The sequence below is a fragment of the Bidens hawaiensis genome, unplaced genomic scaffold (assembly GCF_021521415.1).
Source record: "Bidens hawaiensis isolate Kalapana, Puna unplaced genomic scaffold, B.hawaiensis_p1.1 tig00014410_1, whole genome shotgun sequence".
Lineage (NCBI taxonomy): Eukaryota > Viridiplantae > Streptophyta > Magnoliopsida > Asterales > Asteraceae > Bidens > Bidens hawaiensis.
The window spans coordinates 52,082-77,463 of NW_027492251.1; the positions used below are offsets into that span (position 1 = coordinate 52,082).

General features: G+C 35.3%; 3 protein-coding genes across 4 annotated transcripts; 1 reads left to right on the plus strand and 2 right to left on the minus strand.

The window, feature by feature from the left end:
• Nucleotides 1-385: 385 nt before the first annotated feature.
• On the minus strand, nt 386-7,393 carry LOC143546674 (plastidic glucose transporter 4-like). Its single transcript, XM_077038294.1, has 14 exons — nt 7,273-7,393; nt 6,969-7,193; nt 5,968-6,073; nt 5,807-5,874; nt 5,595-5,727; nt 4,903-5,002; nt 4,697-4,809; nt 4,177-4,270; nt 3,941-4,094; nt 1,801-1,947; nt 1,643-1,716; nt 1,473-1,561; nt 854-968; nt 386-752 (listed from the first exon to the last, which is right to left on the minus strand). Exons 2-14 carry the CDS (start codon nt 7,168-7,170, stop codon nt 570-572), a joined length of 1,578 nt encoding a protein of 525 aa, XP_076894409.1. The 5' UTR covers nt 7,171-7,193; nt 7,273-7,393; the 3' UTR covers nt 386-569.
• Nucleotides 7,394-13,634: 6,241 nt separating this feature from the next.
• On the plus strand, nt 13,635-17,502 carry LOC143546667 (uncharacterized). 2 transcript variants are annotated; one of them, XM_077038288.1, is made up of 11 exons: nt 13,635-13,832; nt 14,800-14,992; nt 15,105-15,190; nt 15,282-15,366; nt 15,548-15,626; nt 15,723-15,853; nt 15,947-16,033; nt 16,615-16,718; nt 16,807-16,937; nt 17,008-17,138; nt 17,231-17,502. In XM_077038288.1, the coding sequence occupies exons 1-10, from the start codon at nt 13,774-13,776 to the stop codon at nt 17,118-17,120; spliced, it is 1,068 nt and encodes a 355-aa protein (XP_076894403.1). In that variant the 5' UTR covers nt 13,635-13,773; the 3' UTR covers nt 17,121-17,138; nt 17,231-17,502. The 2 variants fall into 2 exon arrangements, with proteins under 2 accessions (XP_076894403.1, XP_076894402.1); XM_077038287.1 differs by lacking the exon at nt 17,231-17,502 and having other exon boundaries at nt 17,008-17,177.
• Nucleotides 17,503-18,263: 761 nt separating this feature from the next.
• LOC143546668 (caffeoylshikimate esterase-like) lies at nt 18,264-21,447 on the minus strand. The gene is made up of 8 exons (XM_077038289.1): nt 21,053-21,447; nt 19,849-19,878; nt 19,638-19,764; nt 19,387-19,533; nt 19,171-19,301; nt 18,958-19,095; nt 18,776-18,874; nt 18,264-18,686 (listed from the first exon to the last, which is right to left on the minus strand). Exons 1-8 carry the CDS (start codon nt 21,341-21,343, stop codon nt 18,468-18,470), a joined length of 1,182 nt encoding a protein of 393 aa, XP_076894404.1. The 5' UTR covers nt 21,344-21,447; the 3' UTR covers nt 18,264-18,467.
• Nucleotides 21,448-25,382: the final 3,935 nt, after the last annotated feature.

Genomic DNA, 25,382 nt, shown 5'->3' on the forward strand with positions numbered 1-25,382 from the left:
TTTCTTATATGGTAGCCGCATTTTATATAATTTTTTTATAAGCGTTTAAACCTACTCAATACCTGAGCGAGCCTTCTTGAGATGAAATGTTAACCGCTCATACTAATTTTGACACTCTTAACACTTGCAACACATAATAAACCATATCTCCATCTCATGTAATCTGATTTACCGCATTAAAATTTTCAAACATATATTAAAGGTTTACCTAAACAAAAGTTAATAACCGACTATATAAAGTGACTATGATCGGTTAAACGCATCTATAGTTTGTGAACCGAGTGATATGATGATAATTTGTTATCCTTCAATTGATAAGAACCACACACGAGGCGTTTTTTAATAAACAAAAGATCGAAGATTGATAAATAGATACTGAAAACCCAAGTCTCAACAAAAAAGAAAATACCCATAAATTTACAATGCGGGTAAGTATCTAGAACACGAAGAACAAAATGAAACAAGTTGACAGGTAGAACTATAGCCTCCATCAGAATTAACGAGCTGTAAAAGCCAAAAGCTATACCTTATTATTCCCACCAAAATCAACACCTAAAAACTGAATACTCTCAAGTAGCGGGGCTGAGTTCACGCTCAATATCCTCCAACGATCGGCCCTTTGTTTCAACAACATTACCGCCTATGTACAGAACAGCAAGAAGACAGATGGATGCGAATCCCAGGTACACTTTGCTTATGCCAAATTTAGTCACAATGCTCAAGAAATACAAGCCGATCACGAAGTTTGATATCTGCTCAACAAAAATGTAACACCATTTGTAAGTAAAATGTATAAAATACTTGGTAAATATTAATCATGTGGACTGATAAGAGCAAAATCTAAATTAATTACCCAATGCATTCCAAGTGACAAAGCAACTGCCTTTGCTCTAATTCGGGAAGCGAAAATCTCAGGTAGTAAAAGAGCTGGGACGGGGCCAGCACCAAGAGAGAATGACAGCACGTACCTGTAGAGTTAACGTCGATGAATAATGTTTTGTCATATAATTAGCTAAAAGTAGGCATGCAAACAAGCCACGCTGCTTGTGAGCTACTCAACATCGGCTCACTAATTCGAGCTTAAACGAGATCAAGATTGAACCTAAGCCTAGAAAAAAGCTTGTTTAATAAACGAGCCCCAAGATTTAGCTTCACTTATTGAGCTCATGCTTGCTCACGAGCCTAAATAAGCCTATTATTTATATAACTTTTATTTAATATAATGAATATATTTTCTTACTTTTAAGTATTACTATGTATAAAGTAATAAAACTAGAATAAAAACAACTAAATAACAAATATTATGTTATATATAAGAATTATAAGTAAATAAGTAAATAATATATAAAAAATAGTAAATAAATAGTGAAGGAGCCGAGCTAGAGCTTTAGAACTAGAGCTCAAAACAAGCCGAGCCCGAGCCCAGCTTGGCTCATTTAAACCCGAGATAAGGTTGAGTTGATTGAACATACAAAACAGTTCCGATAACAGCAAGTGGTCCAGAATATGGTGCCAAAACTTTCCAAGTGAAAGACAGTGAGAGCAGCAACATTGAAACAGCCTTGAGAACAAAATAAAACCAATTATTACAAAATGTAGAATAGATTTTGAGATATAATAAGCGCATAGCAATATATTATACCATTCCAGAAAAGCTTGTGATCAAAAGACTTTTCCTTCCTTGTTTGTCCATCAAAGAAGACGCGATCATTGTGCCTGAAAATGCAATGAAATCAAGATATTGTGAGTTACAAGTTATAACTGTCAATCGGAAAGACTGTAAACAAAAGGGCGACTAACCAAACACATTTGCAGCCCCAACAAGAGCACTGGCTGCCACATCAGATGCAACTCCTGCTGTCCGGAACACAGAGGTTGAATAGTACACGACAGCATTTATTCCAGCCAGCTGTTGGAATAAGAAGAGAGCTGCACCAACACTCACAACTGCCATACACATATATGTCAATATCACATGATCTAATAACAAAAGGTGTAATAATACAAAATAACATGGTGTCATTTTTATGCAGTTATAAAGATGTGCATAAACCGAAATATCGACCCGTAATCGAAATAACTGGCATAAACGAACTGAACCCAAAACCGACGGCTTGGTTTAATGTTTCTCTAAAAACCGAATTTCTGGTTCGATTTCAGTTTTGCGCGTACCAAAACCCAAAAGAACCGACTTTATAACCGAACGGAACCTGTAAAAACCGACTTTTGTAATTAAATATATGAGTTAAAAAACATATTTTTTGAATGCTTAGTAATTTATAAAAAAAAATCAATTCATGGTTAAAACGCCTGAATTCTAGGCCCAAAAGCGTAATAATCAATTAGTCCTAACTAACAAAATAAATTATGCCCAAATTCATTATTTTGGACCATAGTTACCTAATTCACTCACCTTGCCGCGAATTTCGTATTGGATCGGTTCGTACCGAATCGGAATTCGAAAGCGAATTCAATCGCTTTGGATCGGCGTTCTGATTAAGCCCGATTCGGCGTTCCGATGAAACCCGATTCGGCGTTCCGATTAAACCCGATTCGGCAAACCTACGCATTTAAAATCGCCGTTCCAAATCTAAATGGTACATACGTAACTGGATCGGCGGTAATTCTTTGGCGGTAATTTCTTGGGCGCTGTACTTTTGGCGGTAATTTCTTGTGCAGTAATTACATTACATATACATATACGATTCACATGTATTCCAATTTCCTAAAATTCCTAAAACACAATTCCAATCTTTTAGCAATCTGAATTCCAATTGTAAGGTTTTGGGATGGTGTTTGGAAAACAACGGCCTAATACTCAGGGAGAGAATGAAACATACGTAAGTGAGACGGAAGGGGTCGATGATGTTCAAGAAATTGATGAAGTAGTGTTCAATGGAAGCCAAAATTCTGCTGCTACCGGAAGTCAAGGAATCAAAGATGCTAGTAAACCACTCATTGATGAAGTGGTCTTCCTTGGTGCAGGTAATCTTTCATCCTCCACATCTCTTTATCACTTTATGAATTTGTATTTATCATATTTATAGAAAATGTCTACTGTTATGGTTGACACTATGAAATATGTTTATTAGTCTTTATTATTTTCAATGTATGAATACAGTAGGTTATTTTGAATGTATGAAATATGTTTATTAGTCTTTATACAGTAATCTTCCATCTACTGTTATTTCACTTGTATGAATATATTATTTTGAATGTATGTTTGACAAACAGTAGGTTTTTTACTAGTTTCACTTCAAGTTGTTTGTTATCACTAAAATAATTGTTATGTGTTGAATGTAACAGGAAATAGTAAGAATCCGGGAGGTTCGAAAAAATGGACCTGCAATCATTGCAAAGACGCAGTTTACTAGCACTTATACCCGCATCTAGACTCTAGTATTATGTATTTTTGAACTTATATTTGAAGTTTCAAAGTTTGAACTTTAAATTGCAAGTATTAATAAATATATGAAAGGCATTATATTTTGAACTTTAGTATAAAACGAATACATCGAATTGAAATACATGGTACATCGTACCGGTTTGTACCGGTTCGTACCGAAATGAACCTACCCCCGCGAACCGAAAACGTAAGCATCTACGAATTGCGTACCCGATTCGCGAACCCGTACCGTGGCGTACCGCGAATTAGGTAACTATGTTTTGGACAATCTTTCCCCCAAAAAAATTCAAGCATGGCCAAACAGAAAAATCCAAAACCATGTAAATACCAAAACCCAAAAAAACAAAATCGTACCCACAGTGAAAACCAAGAACTGAAAAATAAAAAAACGAACCCATTGTGAAAACCAAAAACCAAAGCCGCATGGTTTTCAAAATACCAAAAGCTAAATTTTCGATTTTTTGTTTTGTATGAGCCCAAAACCGACCCAAACCGAACAATGCACGCCTCTATGCAATTATGTAATGATGTTACCTTTGAAATATCGGGCACTGAAAAGGTCAAACCAACCAGCATCTTGTTCTTCTGAACTTTGACCAGATGCACTTAAGTCAGCCATGACCTCGACAACTTTGCCATCACCGTATAATGTTTTAATCGCTTTCTCAGCGTGGTCAATTTTCTTTTGCTGCAAGTAAACACTCTCACTTCACTAATTCTTCACGCCCCACTAACTAATACAAAAGTGGGCCCACAACAAACTAGTTTACCTGAACAAGCCAACGGGGAGATTCTGGTGAAATTGCCATTCCTAATGCCAATAGAACAGACGGGATAGCTGATATTGCAAACATCGTTCGCCACCTGGAAAATGAAATTGTAATAATAAGTGAGATAATATCTAGGGCCTATTGGGCTAAAAACAAATAAACCTTAATAGTATAACTATAACTAATACAAGAGTAAATTACACTTTTCTTCCCTGAGGTTTGGCCTGTTTAATCCTTTCGGTCTAAAAAGGAATCTTTTGACATATCATGCCCTGAGGTTGCAGTTCTGTAACCATTCCATCACGTAAAAAAGACTAAAATGCCCCTCATGTGAGGGGCATGTTAGAGGATTTTAAAGCATTTTGGGACAGCGTTAGCACTAGGAGTTGAAATGCTTACAGAAATGCAACCTCAGGGCATGATATTGCAAAAGATTCCTTTTTGGACTGAAAGGGTTAAAATGGCCAAACCTCAGGGACGAGAGCGTAATTTACTTTTAGTACAAACATGGGTAAATCACCATAAGGGGTTGGAAGCTAAGGGTAGTCCAGCCACCAAAGCTGCAAGGATTCCAATGCAAATAAACAGTTGGTTGATAGATCCAAGCGTGCCACGAATTTCAGTTGGTGATATCTAAAACAAAAGACATAATGTGAGAAATGTAAAACTGTTGTTTGCCAGAAAGTCAGAAAGTTAGAAATAAGTTGTGACAGGTGGCAGGTTTACCTCAGATATGTATAGAGGGACAATAGCAGATGAAATCCCAATTCCAATGCCAGCAAGCAACCGACCAATTATCATGGTCTGTACATTGGTAGCCGTTGCACTGGAAAATAAAAGTACATTACATATTTAGACGCATCCATTATCATCTAAACAATTAAGCCTGAAAGGAACCGACGTGAACCATTCGGCAAGAAGTTCGTTTATTAAAAAACAGACGCACACGAACTCAAATATTGTTCATTCAGATAAGCAAAGGCACATGAACACATGTCTTGTTTGTTCATTTAAATCCGTTTATGTTCGTTTTTTTACATTCCTTTTTGTTCACTAGTTTACGTTTGCTCAAGTTCATTCGCTTACTTGTTAATATATTCTAGAAAATTTTTTTGGCCTATTACTACTTAATATAGTTTTAATAACCTTTTAGGCCCAACACATTGTTATTCCAATTACTTTAAACTAGTTTTAGTTCAGTTATGCTTTTCATCCATGTTCAACTATGTCTGTTCTTTTACATTTGTGAACCATTCACGAACAGGAACAAGAAACCCTGTTCGTTTAATAGTTTGCGTTCAATTGTTTATTCGATTAAAGTTAAACAAACAAATACGAACATGCTCCATTCGTGTTCGTTCAGTCCGTTTGTAAGGCTATAAACAATTATTATAATAAAACTTGAAATGATATCAAACCAGAGAAATGCTCCAACAGTAAGAGGAATTGCATCCAGTAAAAAGGTTTTTGTTCTTCCAAATTGATCAGCGAGAGACCCCCCTGTAAACGAACCAACAGTAGCACCAGCAAGAAGTGTACTAACAATCCATCCTGCAATAAAACCATTCATAAAAAACAATTGTATAACACATGTAAATGAGTTATAATCACAACAGTTGGTGAATCTTGCCTTGTAGAACTGCATTTTCAGCGATACCGAGATCTTTAGCAAGATATTCGAGTGCACCATTGACCACACTGAAACAAGTCAGAATGAATGTTACTTATTAGTCACGTTAAACTTTGATGATGTGTAGAAATAAATAAATCATAAGGTATAAAGTTATTTACCCTAGATGATATCCAAATAATATGGCTCCGAGACTAGCAACACCAACATAAGGTAAAACGGATCCAGAAGAGCTTGATTGGCTCTTGACAGGAGTAACGTCTCCATCTACATTTTAGTTAATCGCATAGCTTGTTAGATAACAAGATTGTACCAGAGTTTTATCACATCAATATCTATCAGTAATCAACAAATCCTAATGACTGCCTTTGATAACACTATTTACCTAACTCAATTATAGCTTAAAACCTAATAATTCCAAAATTTTCGATCACAATTCACCTGTTGTAAACAACAGGGTAGCTCAAATAATTCAATTACGGAAAATTTAAGTAAAATTAGGTCAAACATGAATACACCAAATAACTATGCACAAAATTGGATTCAATACTGAAGTAGCTAAGAGTATAAATTAATTCAAAAGAACAAACCTAATAACTGCCTTTGATCACACTATTTTCCTAAATCAGTTATAGCTTAATACCTAAACATTTCAAAATCTCTAATCACAATTCAACTGTTGTAAACAACAGGTAGCTCAAATAATCCAATTATGGAACAATGAAGCAAGATTAGGTCAACCGGCAATATACAAAACAGTTATGCAGAATTCAAAACAAACCTAATGACTGCTTATGATCACACTATTTCCCTAAATCAATTAGCTTAATACCTAAACATTTTAAATGTTGTGTACAACAGGTAGCTCAGATAATCCAATTACATAACAGATAATCCAATTACACAACAGGTAGCTCAGAGAGCTGAGGGTCTGCCACCTCTTTATCCCTTTGGATAGAGGTACGGTGTGCCTACATCCCACCCTCCCCAGACCCTACTTATAGCTTTGCTGTTGGTGGGACTACACTGGGTATGATTGATTGATTGATTGATAATATAAAATTAGGTCAAACATCACATCACAGCAATATACAAGACAGTTATGCAGTAAAAATGAAGTAAGTGAGTAACAAACAAGAGGTAATAATATAACAGATTCAACCTGATGCTTGAGCTTTGACTGATCTAGACTTCGTCTTCACACCGACACGTAGACTGTCAAAAATCCGTCGTAATCCGTAACGAGCATCATCTCTCCGGTTGGCGATCACGGAAACGGTGCCGTTTTTGTTCGTAAACTGACTCGAAACCCTGGCACGAGCTTGGAGATTGAAGCTATGCGAACCGAGGTTTATAGCTTGCATCTTCGGTTACAAATTATTAATGCCTAAATAAATTAACACAATTATATTATATAGTTGTTATATATGTAAATGTAATGCTGAGTGAATGAATTGTTAACTTACAGCGTCAAGTGTCGATCTGGTGGTGGTATGAGTGAGTGGACCCGGAGGTGTTCTTGTTGTTTCCGTTTGCTTTGGTGGCACCGATCGATTGCTAACTTGCGGAATTCTGTCGTTTTCTTAAATAAAGGAGTCAATGGCCATTTTCGTCCATGTGGTTTGCTACTTTCGCCACTTCAGTTCAAAATTTGTATTTTTGTCAATTTAGTCCTCATAGTTTTAAATATTAGCCAATTACGTCCTATCCGTCTAACGGCATCCAGCTATGCCGTTAGTTTAAGGCTATTTTTGTCTTTCTCTTTTTTATTTTGAGTTATTGGTCATTTTCGTCCATGTGGTTTGATACTTTTGCCAATTCAGTCCAAAGTTTGAATTTTTTTCAATTTAAGTCAGTTTTTTTTTCTTTAACCCTAGAGAGCATTATCCAAGCCCAAAACAAGTCTGCATTTACTCTGTCGACAACAGTAATCATACCCCCTCCTCTCACATTTAGTTTCTAGACAGTTCCTAAACTCTCCCCCATGGTGGAATTCAATGGTAAAGTGGTCAAAGCAATTCCGTGAAACCGAATTGCACGCAAAAACTAAAAATCGTTTCTTTGATGAATGCATAATATTTAGGGTTTAGAGCTTAACATATCATAACGAAAATCTGGGTCGTAATCAACTATTATACATTAATCAACAAAACAATTTATAGTTTTTTCTGTATAATTCGGTTTCAGGGAATTATCTTGACCACTTTACCATTTAATTCCACCATGGAGAAGATTTTAGGAAATGTCTATAAACTAAATATAAGGGGGGGGGATTACTGTTGTCAACAGAGTAAATGCATACCAGTATTTGAGGTTGCTCGATGGTTTTGGGCTTGAATTATGCTCTTCAGGGTTATAAACAAAAAACATAAAAAATAAAAAAAAAACTGAATTAAACTGAACATTAAATTGACAAATTTTCAAACTTTGGACTGAATTGACAAAAATATTAAACCACAGGGACTAAAATGACCATTAACTCAAAATTAAAAGGAGAAAGACAAAAATACACTTAAACTAACGGCATAGCTGGATGCCGTTAGACGGATGGGACGTAACTGGCTAATATATAAAACTATGAGGACAAAATTGACAAAATTAAAAATTTTGGACTGAAGTGGCGAAAGTAGCAAACCACAGGGACGAAAATGGCCATTAACTCTAAATAAAGTTTCAAACCAGATTGCGGATTTATACGAAACGAAATCACGTGTAATTTTTTATGACTGAAATATTATATATGGGACCGTGTTTATGGAAAGTTTTGTTCGCTTACCTGTCTCTCTGTTATACTCGGATTCTATTGTTTTGTATTAATGAAACAGAGGCTGTGAAATTTTTGAGTAGGGTTCAGTGTGTCGTAAATGAAACCTCTTCAGCTTCTAGGTCCCAAAGCTTCGTTTTTAGCAGGATTGATTTTGCTATTCAAAAGGGGTTGCGACGCAACTTGTTGCCTAGGGCTGTAAACGAACCGGACGTCCGGGCGTCCGTTCGTGTAACATCCTAAAATTTTAATGTTGAATAAAGAAAGTTATGTTTAGTGATTTCGTGTTAATTATTGGATATTGAGTAAGGAGCGGAACATGGACTTGGATTAATTGAGATGGGTTAAATGAGAATGGGCCTTAGGTCCATGGGATTTAAGGGATATAAATACCCCCTAAACCCAAAAATATCTTTCATTCTATCACTTTTCTAACACACTCCAAAACACACACACACCACACAACTTCGCCGCCGGCCGAGGGAAGAACCGGGCAGATCCGAGAGAGAGAGAGAGCGATTAGTTGTGATAACAAGTAAACGAGATCCAAACAAGCTCAAAAAGGTATGATTCTTGATCTTTGAAGTTTAAAGATCCGAGCTTTATAGCGTATATACGACCGGAAACGGTTAGGGAACGTAGGGGGTGATGTCGAACCATAGCAAGGGTGTTAAAATCGCTCGAAATGCTGGTCAGAAACTAAAATAGCGGCTGATCTGGGCAACTTCGCCTGCATCTGGGCAACTTCGCCTTCAAAGCGATAACTTCGCCTTCAAAGCGATAACTTCGCCTAAAGCCAAGTTCGCCTAATTGTTAACTTCGCTTACGGCCAAGTTCGCCTAACTGGTAACTTCGCCTAAAGCCAAGTTCGCCTGATAACTTCGCCTAGAGCTAAGTTCGCCTGAGGTTTAACTTCGCCTAAAGCCAAGTTCGCCTGATAACTTCGCCTAAAGCTAAGTTCGCCTGAGGTTTAACTTCGCCTAAAGCCAAGTTCGCCTGATAACTTCACCTAAAGCTAAGTTCGCCTAAGGTTTAACTTCGCTTAAAGTCAAGTTCGTTTAGAAAATAAATTAAAAATCTAATGAAAAATGTGTTAAGACAGTTAATGGAAATAAAAGTTTTCCAAGCTGACCTGGCAGCTCGACCCTAGCCAGGGGCTCTGCCCCTTGGACCCTGCTAGGGGCTGCCGCCCCTAGACCCCGCTGCCAGGGGCGCTGCCCCTGGACCCCCGTTCGTTGTGGGTCATATAAAGATAGAAATACATTATGAGAAGTGATAGTTAATTGATACGTATACTTGTTATACAGTCAGCCGTGCACAACTGAAGAAAGGAATTACGATTAACGGTGAACGTAACCGTGTTCAGGTGAGTTTCTAGCCCCATTTATGTGTTATGTTTTTGGGGCTGTGTGCATACTCAATATGTTCGTTAATACGCTTATCCTAATAGATAAGTGTATGCCTTATGTGGATAATATGATATGTATGAATGATTGCTTGATGGTACGTGAACGATCTTCGGATATTGCACGTACTGTCAGGTTGTAACGCTATGTGTAAGATAAGTATGATATGTATGCTTATGTGTATGAACGTGATAAAGTTAATAAAAGAAGGAAATGACGGTTGCATGGTTGTATGGTTACGAAAAGGGTACCGAGCCCTAATAATACTCGAGGTATGATGTATGGTTGTATGGTAACGAAGAGGGAATCGAACCCTACTAATATTCAAGAACTAGGGAACCGAACCCTACTAATATTCGAGGAAAGAGGGAAACCGAGCCCTAATAATACTTGTGGAAAGAGGGTACCGAGCCCTAATAATACTTGAGGAAGGAGGGTACCGAGCCCTAATAATACTCGAGGAAGGAAGGTACCGAGCCCTAATAATACTCGAGGAAGGAGGGTACCGAGCCCTAATAATACTCGAGGAAGGAGGGTACCGAGCCCTAATAATACTCGAGGAATGTAGGGCGTAATGCTCTTTATAACGTAAGATATGAAGGTAAGTTAATACAAAAGAAAGAATGAAAGTATGAAAGAATGAAAGTATGAAAGTATGAAAGTAAGAAAGTATGAATGAAAGAATATAAGTTTATGTGTATTGTATAGTGTATGATTAACTAGAACTCACTCAGCGTAGCTGACTTTTAGTATGCACGCAGGTGAGTAGGATGAGGCAGCTCGCTTGAGGAGACACGTGGCACTGAATAAGAGTCTGGCATCTGAAGACTTATGATGTTTTAATTTTAATGCTTTAATGTTGAAAGACAAAGGATGTTTTGAGACAAGTTATGAATTATGTAATGTTTTAATGAAAGTTTTATATTCCGCGTAAATGTTTTAATTAACTCTGATATTTAGAACTGTGTTTATGAGTAAATCCAACACGAAAGTAGGGCTACCGGTAACGGGGCCTTACAGTTCGGCAAGAAGTTCGTTTATGTTCGTCCGTTTAATAAATGAACAGGACATGGACACAAAAATTCCGTTCGGTAAGCTTAACGGACGAACACGGACAAGGGCCAAGTCCATTCGATAGTGTTCGTGAACGTTCGGTAACGTTCGTCCGATTACGTCCAGTAATGTCCGTCAGGTATCGTTAGTGTTTATATCTATCCAGTATTGTAATTTAACTGCGGAATTTCTAGTTTTATTAATAACGCTTTTATATTACTACACATGTTTGATGTCTCTTAAATTATAGTGATCCACTTTATGTTAATATATTAAGTGTTAAGTATATTTGGATGTTATATGGTGTAATTCCTAATTTGTATGTGAAGTTGTTTAGATATATGTTTGGTGTTAGTATGTAACCGTTTATATTTGTCCCTTAGTGTTCGATGTCCATTAATGTTCACATGTTTGTTTGTCCATTAATGTCCATTAGTGACCGTTTGCCCATTATTGTCTGTTAACGTCCGTTTAAAATATTAACGGACGGACATGGACGGACACGAACAAACTCAATTTCTTATGGACGGACACGGACATGAATTTTCGTTCGGTTAAGTGTTCGTGAACCGTCCGTTTGTCCGTCAAAAGCTTAATGGACAGACGCGGACATGCTCTCGTCCGGTTCGGCCCGGTCCGTGTACACCCCTATTGTTGCTTGTTTGCCTGCCATTTTATTGTAATCGTTTTATAGTAAATTATATATATTAAAAATGACAACAAAAATGAAACAGATAATCCTTATTGATAAAAACGTTTAATTAAATGAACGTGGATTAATGGCTTATTCGTTCATTTATGTTTGTGACGGTTTGTTTATTTTAGTTCGTTAGTTTACGTTTATTAATCTACGGGTGTAACAGTAGTATACGTTTATAAATTAGGTTCATTATAGTGTAGTTTTGTTTTATAAAATTAAAATGCCGGTGTACTAGTTTTATTAACTTTTAAGTCTTAACAGATTGATGTACATATATACTTTAATTGGTGTTTGCTGAGTTATGTTCGTTTGTATTCGATCATCTATGTTCAGTTATATCTGCTTGTTTAAATTCATTTACGTTTGTGAAACGACCGTTTATGTTGTTAATGACCGAACATCTTCTTAACGAACGGATAAGAACAAGAAAGTTTTGTTCGTTAAATTGCCCATGTTCAATTGTTTGTTAGGTTAAAGTTAAACAAACTAACTAATATGATTCATTTCATGTTAAAAAAGCATACTTTTAGCGACTGATCGAATATAATAATGCATATGATGACCTAAATTTTTGTATCTTATTATATTATTATTATTATGCTACTCTAAAACTAAAAGTTGTGAAAAGTTAGTTCTACTTGCTTATGGCCCCATCACGAATGTATTGATGACTGTTCTTGCTCGTGGTAGGGTTTTGATAATAGTTGAAATGCTAAAATGCCATTAAATAAATGAAAGTTGTTTATTTAACACTACTCACGTATTATCACTTTTGACTGAAAACTCAAAACTAGTGCTTTGAAAATCTCAATCGAGTCAAGGTACCTCAAATGAAGTTACGTTAGGTATATAACATTACACTTATTTAACTCGTGTAATATACGAGATATAATCTTAATATACTAATTATTAAATACTAAAGAGGTGTCTGTATGATGTGGTGTGGAACATAAACAATGGTAATCACGTAACATGTAAATTATTTTAGAATAAAAATAAATTATAGCAATATTATATTCAAATTAAAGAGAATGAAATGTCGTTTTTATGATGTAACTTTCTCAGGTTCGAAACCTGTCTCAAAGGGGTTTTTCCTCAAAACATTGGGTTTTCTCCTTGATGGTATTCTTGAGTGAGTCAGTCCTGAAGCGTCAAAATTAATATGGACGATTGACATCTCGTCTTAGGAAGACTTACTCGGGCATTGAAGGTAGTTCCAGACTTCCAGATGATGTTAAAAAACATTAATTGCATCAACCTATTATTCACTAGTCCTTACCCCGTTGATTAATCGTTGATTAGTAACTATTTCGTAAAAAATGGATCAAAATTAAATAATATATATATATATATATAATTTGGTGATTATATGCATAAATTATATATAAATTTCAATCTAATTAATCCATTTTAACCTGATTAATCGTTAGTCAATATCCATTGTTCAACAATTATGTTTCGTTACAAATATCATTTCCAGTGTGATGTAGTTGTAGAAAGTCTTGGTTTCTCAGTAGAGACCCAGGGTCAAACCCCATCGACAACACTTTGGAGGGGGCATGAGTGACTCAATGAAGGAAGACTAAGATTTTTGTGATATCCAGAAATATCCTGAGGGTGTCTCGGTTTTACCACCAGTGGATATTCGGGCGAGTGAGTTTTCCCCGGAGCTGGAGATAACTTAGAGGCGCTTAAGAACTCCGTACAACTAGAAAATTATTTGTTTGTTGGCCGTTAAATTTGTTAAAAATGAATATAGTATTTTTGTAATTTAAAATTAAACCATTATACGTGTGCAATGGGTTTGGTCCAAAGCTTTTGTTAAGCAGGCCCAACGGTTGCAACCTTAGATCCGAGCCCAAAACGTGAGAAACCCGAACGGGTAGTGTCGTCGTCTTGTTGCTTTGCTAGCGAGATTCAACGTCGTTTCTGAAATCTCGCAATGGCTTCTTCTTAGACTTGTTCACATCGTTTTCAACTGCTTCTATTCTATTCAATTCACTGCGTATTCATTCTAATTCTAATTCTAATCTCACCGTACACGATGATGTCACCAAATCATACTCCGGACGATCGAGCCTCTTCTCACGCCGCTAATTTTAGGTTTATTTCGTTTATTCATTTCATATTAGTTATTTAGCTGTTCAATTTGGTGAATAATGACCTAAAATCAACCTTAGTATGTTGTTGCCACTAATGATTATTGAGATTTTGGGAAAAATTGACCTAAAGTGGATGAGATTGCTTACAGGTGTTGATAGTTAGGGTTTATGAGTATGAAATGGTTTTGTGTTATGTTGATTTAGTACTCTTACATTCATGATTAATCAGTATGCACTGAGGTTTAATGTTTTTGTAGTCTTCTCGTGTATTGTTAGGGCTTGGTGATTAGTTGTATGTTTCACTTGAGAAAGTAAGGTTTAAATAGATAGTTATCACAACATGTCATGTTTTCGTGGCTCATCGTTATCGTTAGAGTTGCGTAAATGATCACACATCTATTAGAATATTTAAGGTTGAATTGAGTACTTTTACTTGAATGTTTCAAATTTCAATCATAATTGAAGGAAGTCAGGAACATATGAGATCTAGTTTTCTACGGTTTGCATGCAAAACGAAACCAATTGTGCTTTCCTGATATTCAAAGCGTACTTTAATCTGTGTCTGTTTGCATTATATTTTGAATCTGGTATTGTTTAAAACGATGTTGTCAAAAGCCTTTTTGGTGTGCCCCAAGGCTATTAGGCGTGGCGCAGAGAAAGCACCTTGCTCCCGCGATCTTCAGGCAAGATTTTGGTTCGATTTCGGTGATTTCTGGCCAAATTCTGTAAGTTTTGGGCAAACTGGTCCGAGACTTGCAAAATTGGCCTGGATCTAGCTAAAACATCTCTATAACCATAAATAAAAATAATGTTATGTTTATGCTACGCACCTTGCTTATCTCGTGCTCTCGCTTTTTAAGCGCCTTGCGAAATTGAGAACTATGGTTTATAACAAGTGCATATAGAAATCCTATGCTAAACCTGTGGCCTCTTATTGCTAGTTTAACTGGTCAACGTGTGTATAACAGGCATACGCCCTTGCAAATAATCCATGTGATTGGAAACTTCTTGAGGATATGGTCTGTGTACTCCATGTACAGATATTTGTCTCAAACGGGAGCTTCGGTTGTACTTTTTATCTTCAGTTGTCTTGTTCCATCATCAATTATCTTTTTAGTTTTACAAAAGCCATGGAAGGGGAGACCATTATCAAACACACAGGTAACATGAATTTGTCTTTTAATAAGATAATTTTTCAGGATCTTAAGGCATAATTCTGGTGTAGACGTTTGGTTCTTTTCTTTTAGCATAAAGAGAAAACTTTAACTTTCAGGTTGTACCTTCTGTAATTAATGGTGGGATTACTGCTTTATACTATATCTTGTGGGGATTAGGCCTCAAATCCTGTGGACCTGTTAGGTAGGTTTTTCTGCTTTATGGTAAACTTGGTAATAGTTTCATCATGAATCCAATCTTTTCGACATTTGTTGAGTTTCAAGTGTAATTTCAGGGCTATTTTAGCGGAGTATTCAGGTGCTGTTCTTGGAGTGCTTTCTGCAGCATTGTATGGGAGGCGAGGACACATGTTAAAAAAGGTAAATGTTACATGTAGTTAATTTTGATTATGATAAGCCAGTGTTTGTGAACTCTGGTATTGGTTGCAAGACCTTTTGTTCTAATCATAATTGTGACATAATTAGAAGCCTTCTCTTTTAATATTGTTTTTGGTGGTAAAGTTTGGTACAATACTTCTAATATTATCTTTTTGCTAAGCAGGTTGGTGGGCTTTTTGCAATGTTAGCTTCGTTCTACTTCTTGTCTCAAGGATGGGCCATGGCTACATATTCTCCATTCTATATCCTCTCATTAATGAAGTTTAATATTTTTTATAAATATAAATTCTTAATGATGTAAAGGTTCATGCCTGATGTTAGACTTAACTAGGATATACCATTTAGTGATAGCCAAGTCAGCGAGGGTCAGACAGAGCAATTATTGGATATGAAGAGTATGATAGCTCCTATCCTTGCTGGAATTTTATCAGCATTGAGAAGGGTTATCACAAGACGTATTTCACTTAAGGTATTCACTCAACTAAAATCATATTTTCTTGGGTAATTTCTAACTGCCAAATAATGGAGTTTATGAAGTACTGTCTTCTCTTTATGTTTTCAGAATCAGCTGAAACGGAGGCTTCATGCTATAACAATTGCATCTGCAACTTGCTTTCTCTTTCCTGTTGCAATGTGGGACATGATTGTAGTAAGTTTAGCTACATATATTGTTACTTTTACAGTTTTACGAGATATTATGATATAAATGTAACTCGCTTTTACCCAGGTCAGCGAACCAAACGGACATGAACGGGGCATGCTCATGTTTGTTCGTTTAACTTTAACCAAACAAACGATCAAACATGAACAATTATACGAACTGCACATGTTCGTGTTCGTTTGGTAATAGTATAAACCAACGGTTCACGGACGTAAACAAACATAAAACATAACTAAACATAGATGAAAGATTATAACAAACATGATTGAGTAAACACCAATTGAAAGTAAATGTGAACATCACTCTGTTAGGCCTAAGAGGGGGGGGGGGGGATGCTAGACTAAATTGTAGTAAGTCTAAATAGTTTAAATGAACATACTTAAACATTTAAATAAACGCAAACTAATGAACATAACGAATGTTCACAAACATAAATGAACACCCGGATGTGTGATCATGTTTGCTCTTTACTTAAACGAACAAAAACTTTTGTTCATGTTTGTTCGTTTACAGGCCTACTTTTACTATTTAATGCAATCCCTTCTTTATCATCTCAATGTAACATTCAGGGCTCACCCAAAGTGGAATTACCATTTTCTCCTTGGGCCTTTTCAAGCACCATTCTCTTTGGCATAATCTTAATATCTTATGTGGACAGTATTGCTGAGGAAAGGTATCCTTAATCCTACAACATCACATACTTTATGCTCATTTAGGTTTTCTTAAATATTTTTATAATATTAGTGAATTATTGTTTTTAGGCTGCACATGGTTTTCTCATCCCCAAGACATATAATGGTCGCCGGTGGATGCTTGATTGTCTTGGAAATCTTCTACAAAATGGACTTCTCGTTACCGGGCTTTTTGATTTGCTGCACTCTGTTAGGATTTGGTACGTATAATGGTATCACATTCATATTAAGTAAAGTTCAATGGCTAAATTGTTTTAACCGTTTTTGTAGGAATATATGAAGCAACATCTTTGGATCGTGGGAAAAAAGATAATGTACATAGTACTGATATTACAGATGGGATTTTTGAGGATCAAAATCAGCGGTCTCCTCTTCCAACATGAAATATCCGAGACTTGCAGGTTTGTTGATTGATATGTTTTCTAAGACATAAATAGGTTAATTGGTACTGATATTATGTGAATGTTTTTTTTTTTTTTTTTTTTTTTTGCAGAATCGTTATGCCTATCGAGGATTACAAGAAAATGTTGAAAGCAAATGTTGTAGATCTGATTTATTTATTCTTAAGTACAAGTTACAATGGATGCAGGGTAAAGGGAACAAGTAGTCTTTCTTATAGAGATAGGTATGTCTACTTACAGTTTGAACATTCGTCATCTTGTTACGACAAAAATCTAATTCATCTTCTTGGAGAAAGAGTTTATGTACAAACAGTTGCTACTGAAATGAATTTTTCGTTATGTCATTCCACAATGAAGTTAATCTCGTGTGTGTGTGTGTGTGTGTGTGTATTGACTACAGAGGGTTGTTTAATACATAATCGATTTTTAGTAGAAAACTCTTACACCTATCGCTTTAACATTGATACATAAGGCGGTTATGCAACCGCATAATCCCATATCTTTCACTCGTCTATTATATATGCATGTGGTCAACACCATGTGTACAGCATTAGTCAATAGAATTGGACCGTGGTTATGTTATTCTCGGTTCTCTATTTAGGATTGGTTATGTTCTAAACAAAGAACTTATTCTCGGTTCTCTATTTAAGATTGGTTATGTTCTAAACAAAGAACTTATTAGGGTTCGATCATGGAACGGACAAACGAGGGAACAATAATGATTAATGGGCTTATATACGAAGTTGAATATGGTCTGCGACGATCTTTAGCAATTAGCATACTCATTGTAGTGTTAGTTGTCAACGGGATAGCTAACTTTCTTCCCATGTGTTCAATTTATCGACATATCTTGACAAGTGAAAACTAACTTATTAATAACCTCCATAGCCATATCCATAGTGGAGAAACACTATTAACTTCGCATGGGCATGATGGTTGGATTAGACAGTTGTGGTGGCCATTGTATTCACCATGTTAACAATGCTGTCATGTTGTAAGTCAAGAGTGCCTGCTGGATTGGACAATGCCTAAGGATATTTGTTATCATGAATACGCGCCCTATATGCTCCGTGCATCCACATTCTACCGATTCCCTAACAAATATTTACACCCACATATCTCGAAAGTATAGTATTGCCATTAAATCATCCAACTTGTACAGTTACCCGACGGCAATCAATAAGTGCAACGCTGAGCAGTTGATCCAAACATCATGAACCAACTAGGACGAAACTGATTTCATGACTCGACACAATAACATAACAAAATGTGTAAGAGGTAAATATTTTATAAATCAAATAAATAAAATGTATACGTTCCACACAAAAATCACTTGGCTGCACTATGCTCATCGAGCCAAGTAACAATATCATTAAAAACACGAAGAATAACGTCATCAGGTTCACCTTCTAATAGAGCATGACAACCATCGTCGTACAAGTTAAGTTTCTTATCTTTACTCCTTGCTTTCTCATATAACGCTTTACTGACCGACGGATCAGTCACTATATCCGCCTTCCCATGCAGAATCAACAATGGCAACGAAACCTATGACACCATATAAACACATGAAACATATTATATTAGCTAGTTTTACTGCAACTGATTATTATTATTTAACATACATGCATACATACCTTTTCAAGTTGATTTTCAATTTCTTGGGTCGTGTTTAAGAGCTCCACAGCTGTTCCCAAACGCGGTTTATCCTTATACGAGATAACATTATAGCTCGTCTGCACACAATAACTGATTATTCAAAATTTTAACAAACTTATTAAGCAAGTTAAAACCGTTAAAACCACAAACGCAAACGAACCAGAGGCTTTTTTTTCGGGTCTCTAAATGCCATATCCCCTAAATCCTTTTGTGGAACAAGTTTAGACTTTGGAAGAACTTTTGCAACACCTATCAGAAATGTCTTTACTGCCCATGGTGGGACCACATCATCTGCAATCTACAATACTTTTAGTTAGTTATGTTGAATACATGTAATATTATACTACATATGAAGGCAAGGGCAAAACGGTACTTTGCACATAGGCGCGACAAGGACCGCACCATTCCAAAAGTCGGGTTGCTTTAAGTGCACCTTTAGTGCCACGGCTCCACCCATCGACTGCCCCATCAAGAATCTTGGAAGATCACGCAACTCTGGATCGTCTATAACATAAAACGAGCTCGGGATGGTTAGTTATAGTAACGGGTTGTTTGGATGCATGTTTCGAGAGTGATTATGTAAACGAACCTTTAATTTTAGAATATTGTTCAATAACATCGTCTACTAGACCATCAAAGCTTGGAATATAACCATGAAGACCTTCCGAAAGACCAAATCCTGGAAAGTCCATGGCTAAAACACCGTATCCGCATGAAGCAAACTTTCTAGCAACTCCTGTAAACATCAAAGCAATTAATACTGATTTAAGTTGTGTTTTATATGGTCCCACTCCCGTGGTGAAAAAAAGTAAAGATGTTATAAATAATTAAATATGTTACCTTCAAAGAAAAAGGTGCACGTGTCCCCATAGCCATGGCAGAAACAAATCACGGCTTTTGGAGGACGCGTCTCCGGAAGCCAGTTTTTTACAAAAATTTCTAACCCTTTCGAGTTCACCTCATATGACTAAATAAAAGGAGTGGTAACATTTGAATTATGTTTAATGTTGGTATAAGAAGTAGATAATATAATATTTAATGTTTTTTTTACCTCTTTTGTCTTCAATCCATCATATTTTGTCTGTAAAACAACAAAAAAAGAAAAATCAGCAAGTGTTATTTGAATAGCATCAATCAACAATACAACATCAAAGACATGAAACTTTAATATAAAGAATGTAACTTTTTCCACACATTGAATAAAAAAAATCCGAGTCCAATGGAGAAAACCTTAAATTTGAAACATTTAGGACGTGCAATAAGACAAGTAATCAGGTATGAGATTAATTATAAAAAACGGGTTTAGGGCGCGTACCCGGCGCATATGGTACTAAGGTACTTTTGATTTGTCCTTTGCAGAAACTAACATTCATCCTATTTATTGCTCAAACTCTTTTTAACTCTCAACATTAAATGCAGGAACTTATACACACCACCACATGCCAGTTTACACAAATATAGTCAAAATGCCTAACATAAACAGTGATGCAATTTGGACACAAATTTGAATTTGACTTTTTTTTGTGTACCAATTATTGTTGCTGCAATAATAAAAGCATGAATCTTTAACCAAAAAATCCAAACTTTTTTAAACATTCAGTAAACAGTGACAGAAAAAACCCAAACCCTAAACCCGAAACAAGACACTAATTAATTATAAAAATTTGTTCTTTTTGCCTTGTCCTTTGCACAAACTAACACTCATCCTATTAAACATGACAAACACAAACCACCCAAGTACAGTCAAATTCCAATCATAATTTAACACATAAAAAAAGTCAATATTGCAATCATAATATCCCCAACCAAACAGTAGCTTTAAATTTGAGATTTAATAAAATCACAAATTCCATTTATTATTACTTTCTAATATGGCTAGCAATTAGTGTCCTAACATATTAGAAACGACACGCTTAACACAAGTATCATACATGAATATAACTCCTTTAACTATTTTATATGTCAGACTATAAGACAGCTTTAATTTTACTAATTTTAATCATTTAAGAAAATAAGAAAAACACATACTGCACACTTTTGATTAACATGTCTTGTCGAGTTTTAAAACAAGCACCCGTTGTCAACCCTACTTTCTAACCGGTCACGCATCCGTCTACTTCTACTTCTACTTCTACTTCTAGATCACACCAATAACACACCCCCATCAGACAAGAGCCTATACCACCCGGCCGACAGATTAAATCCATCAATAAATACATCCCACCAACCAACCAATCAATAAAACAATAAATTACCTTGAAGAGAATATGATCAATATTAAGCTGAATATCCTTAAAGGCCTCACGTGCAGCACGCCTCTGTTTGACATCATCCATATTAGCATTTAGTATTTGTTTCAATTCATCCGTTAATTCTTCAACCTTCAACATCTTTATTAAAACAATTGACTGTATAATAGATTTATGATGATGATGAACAAGATGATGAGGTTTGTTGTTGTTGATATGAATATGATGATGATTAATATTGTGAAACTGAAACTTGGTTGTAAAGTTTGGAAGAATAATATTAATATTCAATACCATGTGTGGATTATTATTATTATTATTATTAAATTATATTCTATCCTTTTGTTATTCTAGAAAAGAATACTAACCAAATCTGATTCTTGATTGATTGATTCAAAATCAATGAGTTGTAGTTTTTGGAATTTGGAACACTCTGTTTTGTCATTAGAGTTCCAAACTGACATGTTTGGTCCTTTAACTATGAATTTAGATACAAGGTCGGTGTTAAAGTGTGTCGGGTGAATTAATCGGAATTAGAGGTGTGAGTTTCTGACATGACAAGGAGCTAGCATGGAATTCGCGGGTTTTGGGTTTGGAATAAATGGTTCATGTATGTGTTTGGATTATCATTGGCTTGTTTAAACCATTTATTTTTTTATTAATTTATTTTAAAATATGTTTTAGGTAATACATTAAATTAAAGCAATGGTTATTCACGTACACTTTTTTAATATTCACACATCATTTTAACACACATCTAAATTAAATGGGCTTTTTATGTCAGGGTTATAACTAAAAAAGAAAACTTCATAAATTATTTTTTGTAATATTACTAATTTAAAGCATTTGTATGTGAAATATATAAAAAGAAAATAATAATAATAAAAAAACTTTCGAGTCAAACGGGTAGTGTTCAGGTAAACCCGCAGATATGTGGATCATGTTTGGGCGCAAGCGTCTTACACGAATTTTTGGGTTCTGGTAACATGTCCCGTTTAACTAGAGACCAATAGATTCGGTATTGGTATTTCCCGAATTTTGCATGAAATACTGGTACCGAACCGGTACCAAATATTTTTAAATTTCGGGTTCGGTATTTTCGGGGTCGATACTAGGCACGCCCCAAACTCATCCCTACATTTAACAACTTTAACCATAGCCAATATGGCAGGTTCGATTTAGTTTTCTCAAAAGAATATAATCATTGAGTCGGTTAAAAAAATTATCTAATCAAAGACGGTTAAACCACACTGTGAACATCCATATCTGATAGATGCTTCACCTAGAGGCAAATGCCACATAAATGTTAGCTAAATTGCTAATTACTTACATGGTTTTTTATAATCCTAAAAGACAATAAAGGTTCTCATAAGTGATCATTTCTCATCTTCTAGGTAACTTTGTGATGTGACAAATTGAATTATTAGTTTTGGACAAATGATCTTATTAGTTCATTTATATTTGGATTAAATATGTCTCGACTTTAAGCATTTTATACAGGTAATTGTATACTATTTCAGAATCCTAATTAGGATTTATGAGTTTTTATAGGTAATTGTATACTGTTTCAAAAATGAAAGCCTATTAAATAAGTGTTAATAGAAAATCATTGCAACTTTGTAGTATTCAGCCCCCTAATTTTATGTATCAAACATCACTCTTTTCTAAATTGGATAAATTTACTACAAATTTTATTATTTTATCGTTGGTTGAGTGATAGATCCCATAAAATAATTTCTCGTACTAAGTTTTAACAACATATATTAGAAAAGTAGTAGACAAAGCCCAAAGGCTAGAAGCCCATAACTCCAGAAGCTGCAGGGCCCATGCCCCTTTTGTTTTGATAACAACCCAATTAGTAAAAATTAAACTAATCGTCCAATCAACGAGCAGGCCTTCGCTTAGTTCGGCTCGTGAACAACCCTACCAATCATTCTAAAACAGAGATATAATTGGGCTTAACTAAATGTGATAAGGCTTTATCGATAAATGGCATGCAATGTTTTAAACTTTGATACATATACATGCTTTAAAAAAAATACATTGCTTCAAAGAGAAATCAAATTAACTTATGCTATTAACTATATCATCCCATGAACTTGAACCTGAAAAATTAAATAGACATATATTAAGATCGGTAAAGTGATATTAAACTAGTAAAACATGTGTAACGAGACTAGTACTTACATATATTAAGATCGGTAAAGTGATATTAAACTAGTAAAACATGTGTAACGAGACTAGTACTTACATATATTAAGATCGGTAAAGTGATATTAAACTAGTAAAACATGTGTAACGAGACTAGTACTTACATTTTCTTGAATGCTCTTGATCCATATATAGAACCGCCTTAACTTTCTGAGAAATTTTGTAAAGCTTTTGCACATGTTCAATATTTTTTTTTGGTATTAAGACACACGCTTGCAGCCATAAAAAACTTTAGCATTAATGGCAACGTCCGAAATGTATGTATCACAAACACTAACGACGCAATTAACAATGCAATGACCGTGATTATTATAATCACTAAGCATAGCTTGTTACGGGTAGCTCTAATTGTTCTACATGCATCAATGTTACACAAAAGGTAAATTAGTGATATGGAAAATAAGCATCATAAAGCCAGAGAAAAAACGTTTAAATATTTAAAAAATACCCCGAGCCTGAAAGCAACTCTGAAAGCCGGAGTTGAAAGATACGGAGTCGGTAAATGGATAGTAATAATTAATGATCCAGATTTTGCCGATGACCTAAGTATCACTATCCATTTACCGACTCCGTATCTTTCAACTCCGGCTTTCAGAGTCTCCTTTTCAAATGGTGTCCGCATTTTCTTAATCTTACCCATGAACTCGATTGGCTTGAATGTGGTTTGAAGAATACTTAGACAGTTGGTGGTGGTTTGAATAAAGTATAATGTTGTTTGTTTTATAGAACAAAAACACTTACAGAAACACCAATGATGATTCCATTTGACTTAAACACCACCATTTTATAGCTTTTAATTTCCCTAAACTTTGGCTCCCAAATCATTAAACATTGAAAACAAATTTTGAAAGGCGCTAAAAGTCGGGGCTAATTCAAGGGTGTAATTTGGGAAACACACAGGTGAGGATAAATAAGAAAAAATCATTTATAAAAGGGAATATCTTATAAAATGCAAAAGAAAAGGAAAAATATATAAAATATGATATTCAAATAAAAAGTTTTTTCTTAAAAGAGTGTTGTGGGTAGAGGTGCACAAAATACCCAAACCCGGAACCGGACCCAAAATAAAAACCCGGAACCGGTTTTTTAATACGCGGGTTTTTAATACCCGAACCCGTACCCGACCCTACCCGTAGGGTACGGATAGGGTATGCATTTCGGTACTAAAACCCGAACCTGATCCGGACCCGATTTGTACCCGGTAATACCCGAAAACCCGAACCGATTCCATACCCGGAACCGGGTTTTTTCAATACCCGATGTATACCCGAAAAATACCCTAAAAAATACCCCAAAAATACCCCTAGAAAGTGCAAACTTTTAAAAATTCAATCTATACCCGAAAATACCCGGTAAAAAGCCCAAAAAAACCCGAAAATAGGGGTTTTCCAAGACCCAAAAATAAGATATTCAAATACCCGGTTTAAGAATACCCGGTTCTATACCCTACCCGAACCCGATGCATAGGGTATGATTTTTAGAGACAATACCCGGACCCGAACCCGACCCGGTTATTACCAATACCCGATTTTCCAATACCCGGTCATACCCGAACCCGGATATTTAAAAACCCGATTTATGCAACTCTAGTTGTGGGTAAAAATATTTACAAAAATGGTGTTCTCTAGAAAAAAAAAACTACCAAAATGACGTTGTTTTGACTTTCATTTCTCAAACTTGGTTTTCTCACCTCTAATTTTGTTAGATAGCATGTCATTTTAATAAAATATAGTTTTTGTAATATTTGAAAAACAAAAAAAAATTCTCTTTTATCAATTAGGCATGCGTTAAAATATACATTTCATTAAATCAGATATTTAATTCTTTTTATATTAGTCCCGTCAAGACTGATACAATTGATACTACACATCCGAAAAATTAAAAATTTTGCCCTCAAACTACATAAACTTGTAGGATAACAATATATTTATGTAGTGATTCAATTCGTTTTGGAAAGAAAGTTGAAACAACTTTTGGAAACGAAAAAAATCACTAACTTTTTAAAGAAAAATGATTGATTTTGTTTTTTTGGAAACCTTTCGATAAGCTTTAACATCATCAAAGGGTGCTGTTTTCACAATTTTTTTCCCTTGTACATAGATATATTATTAATGTGTATACTAAT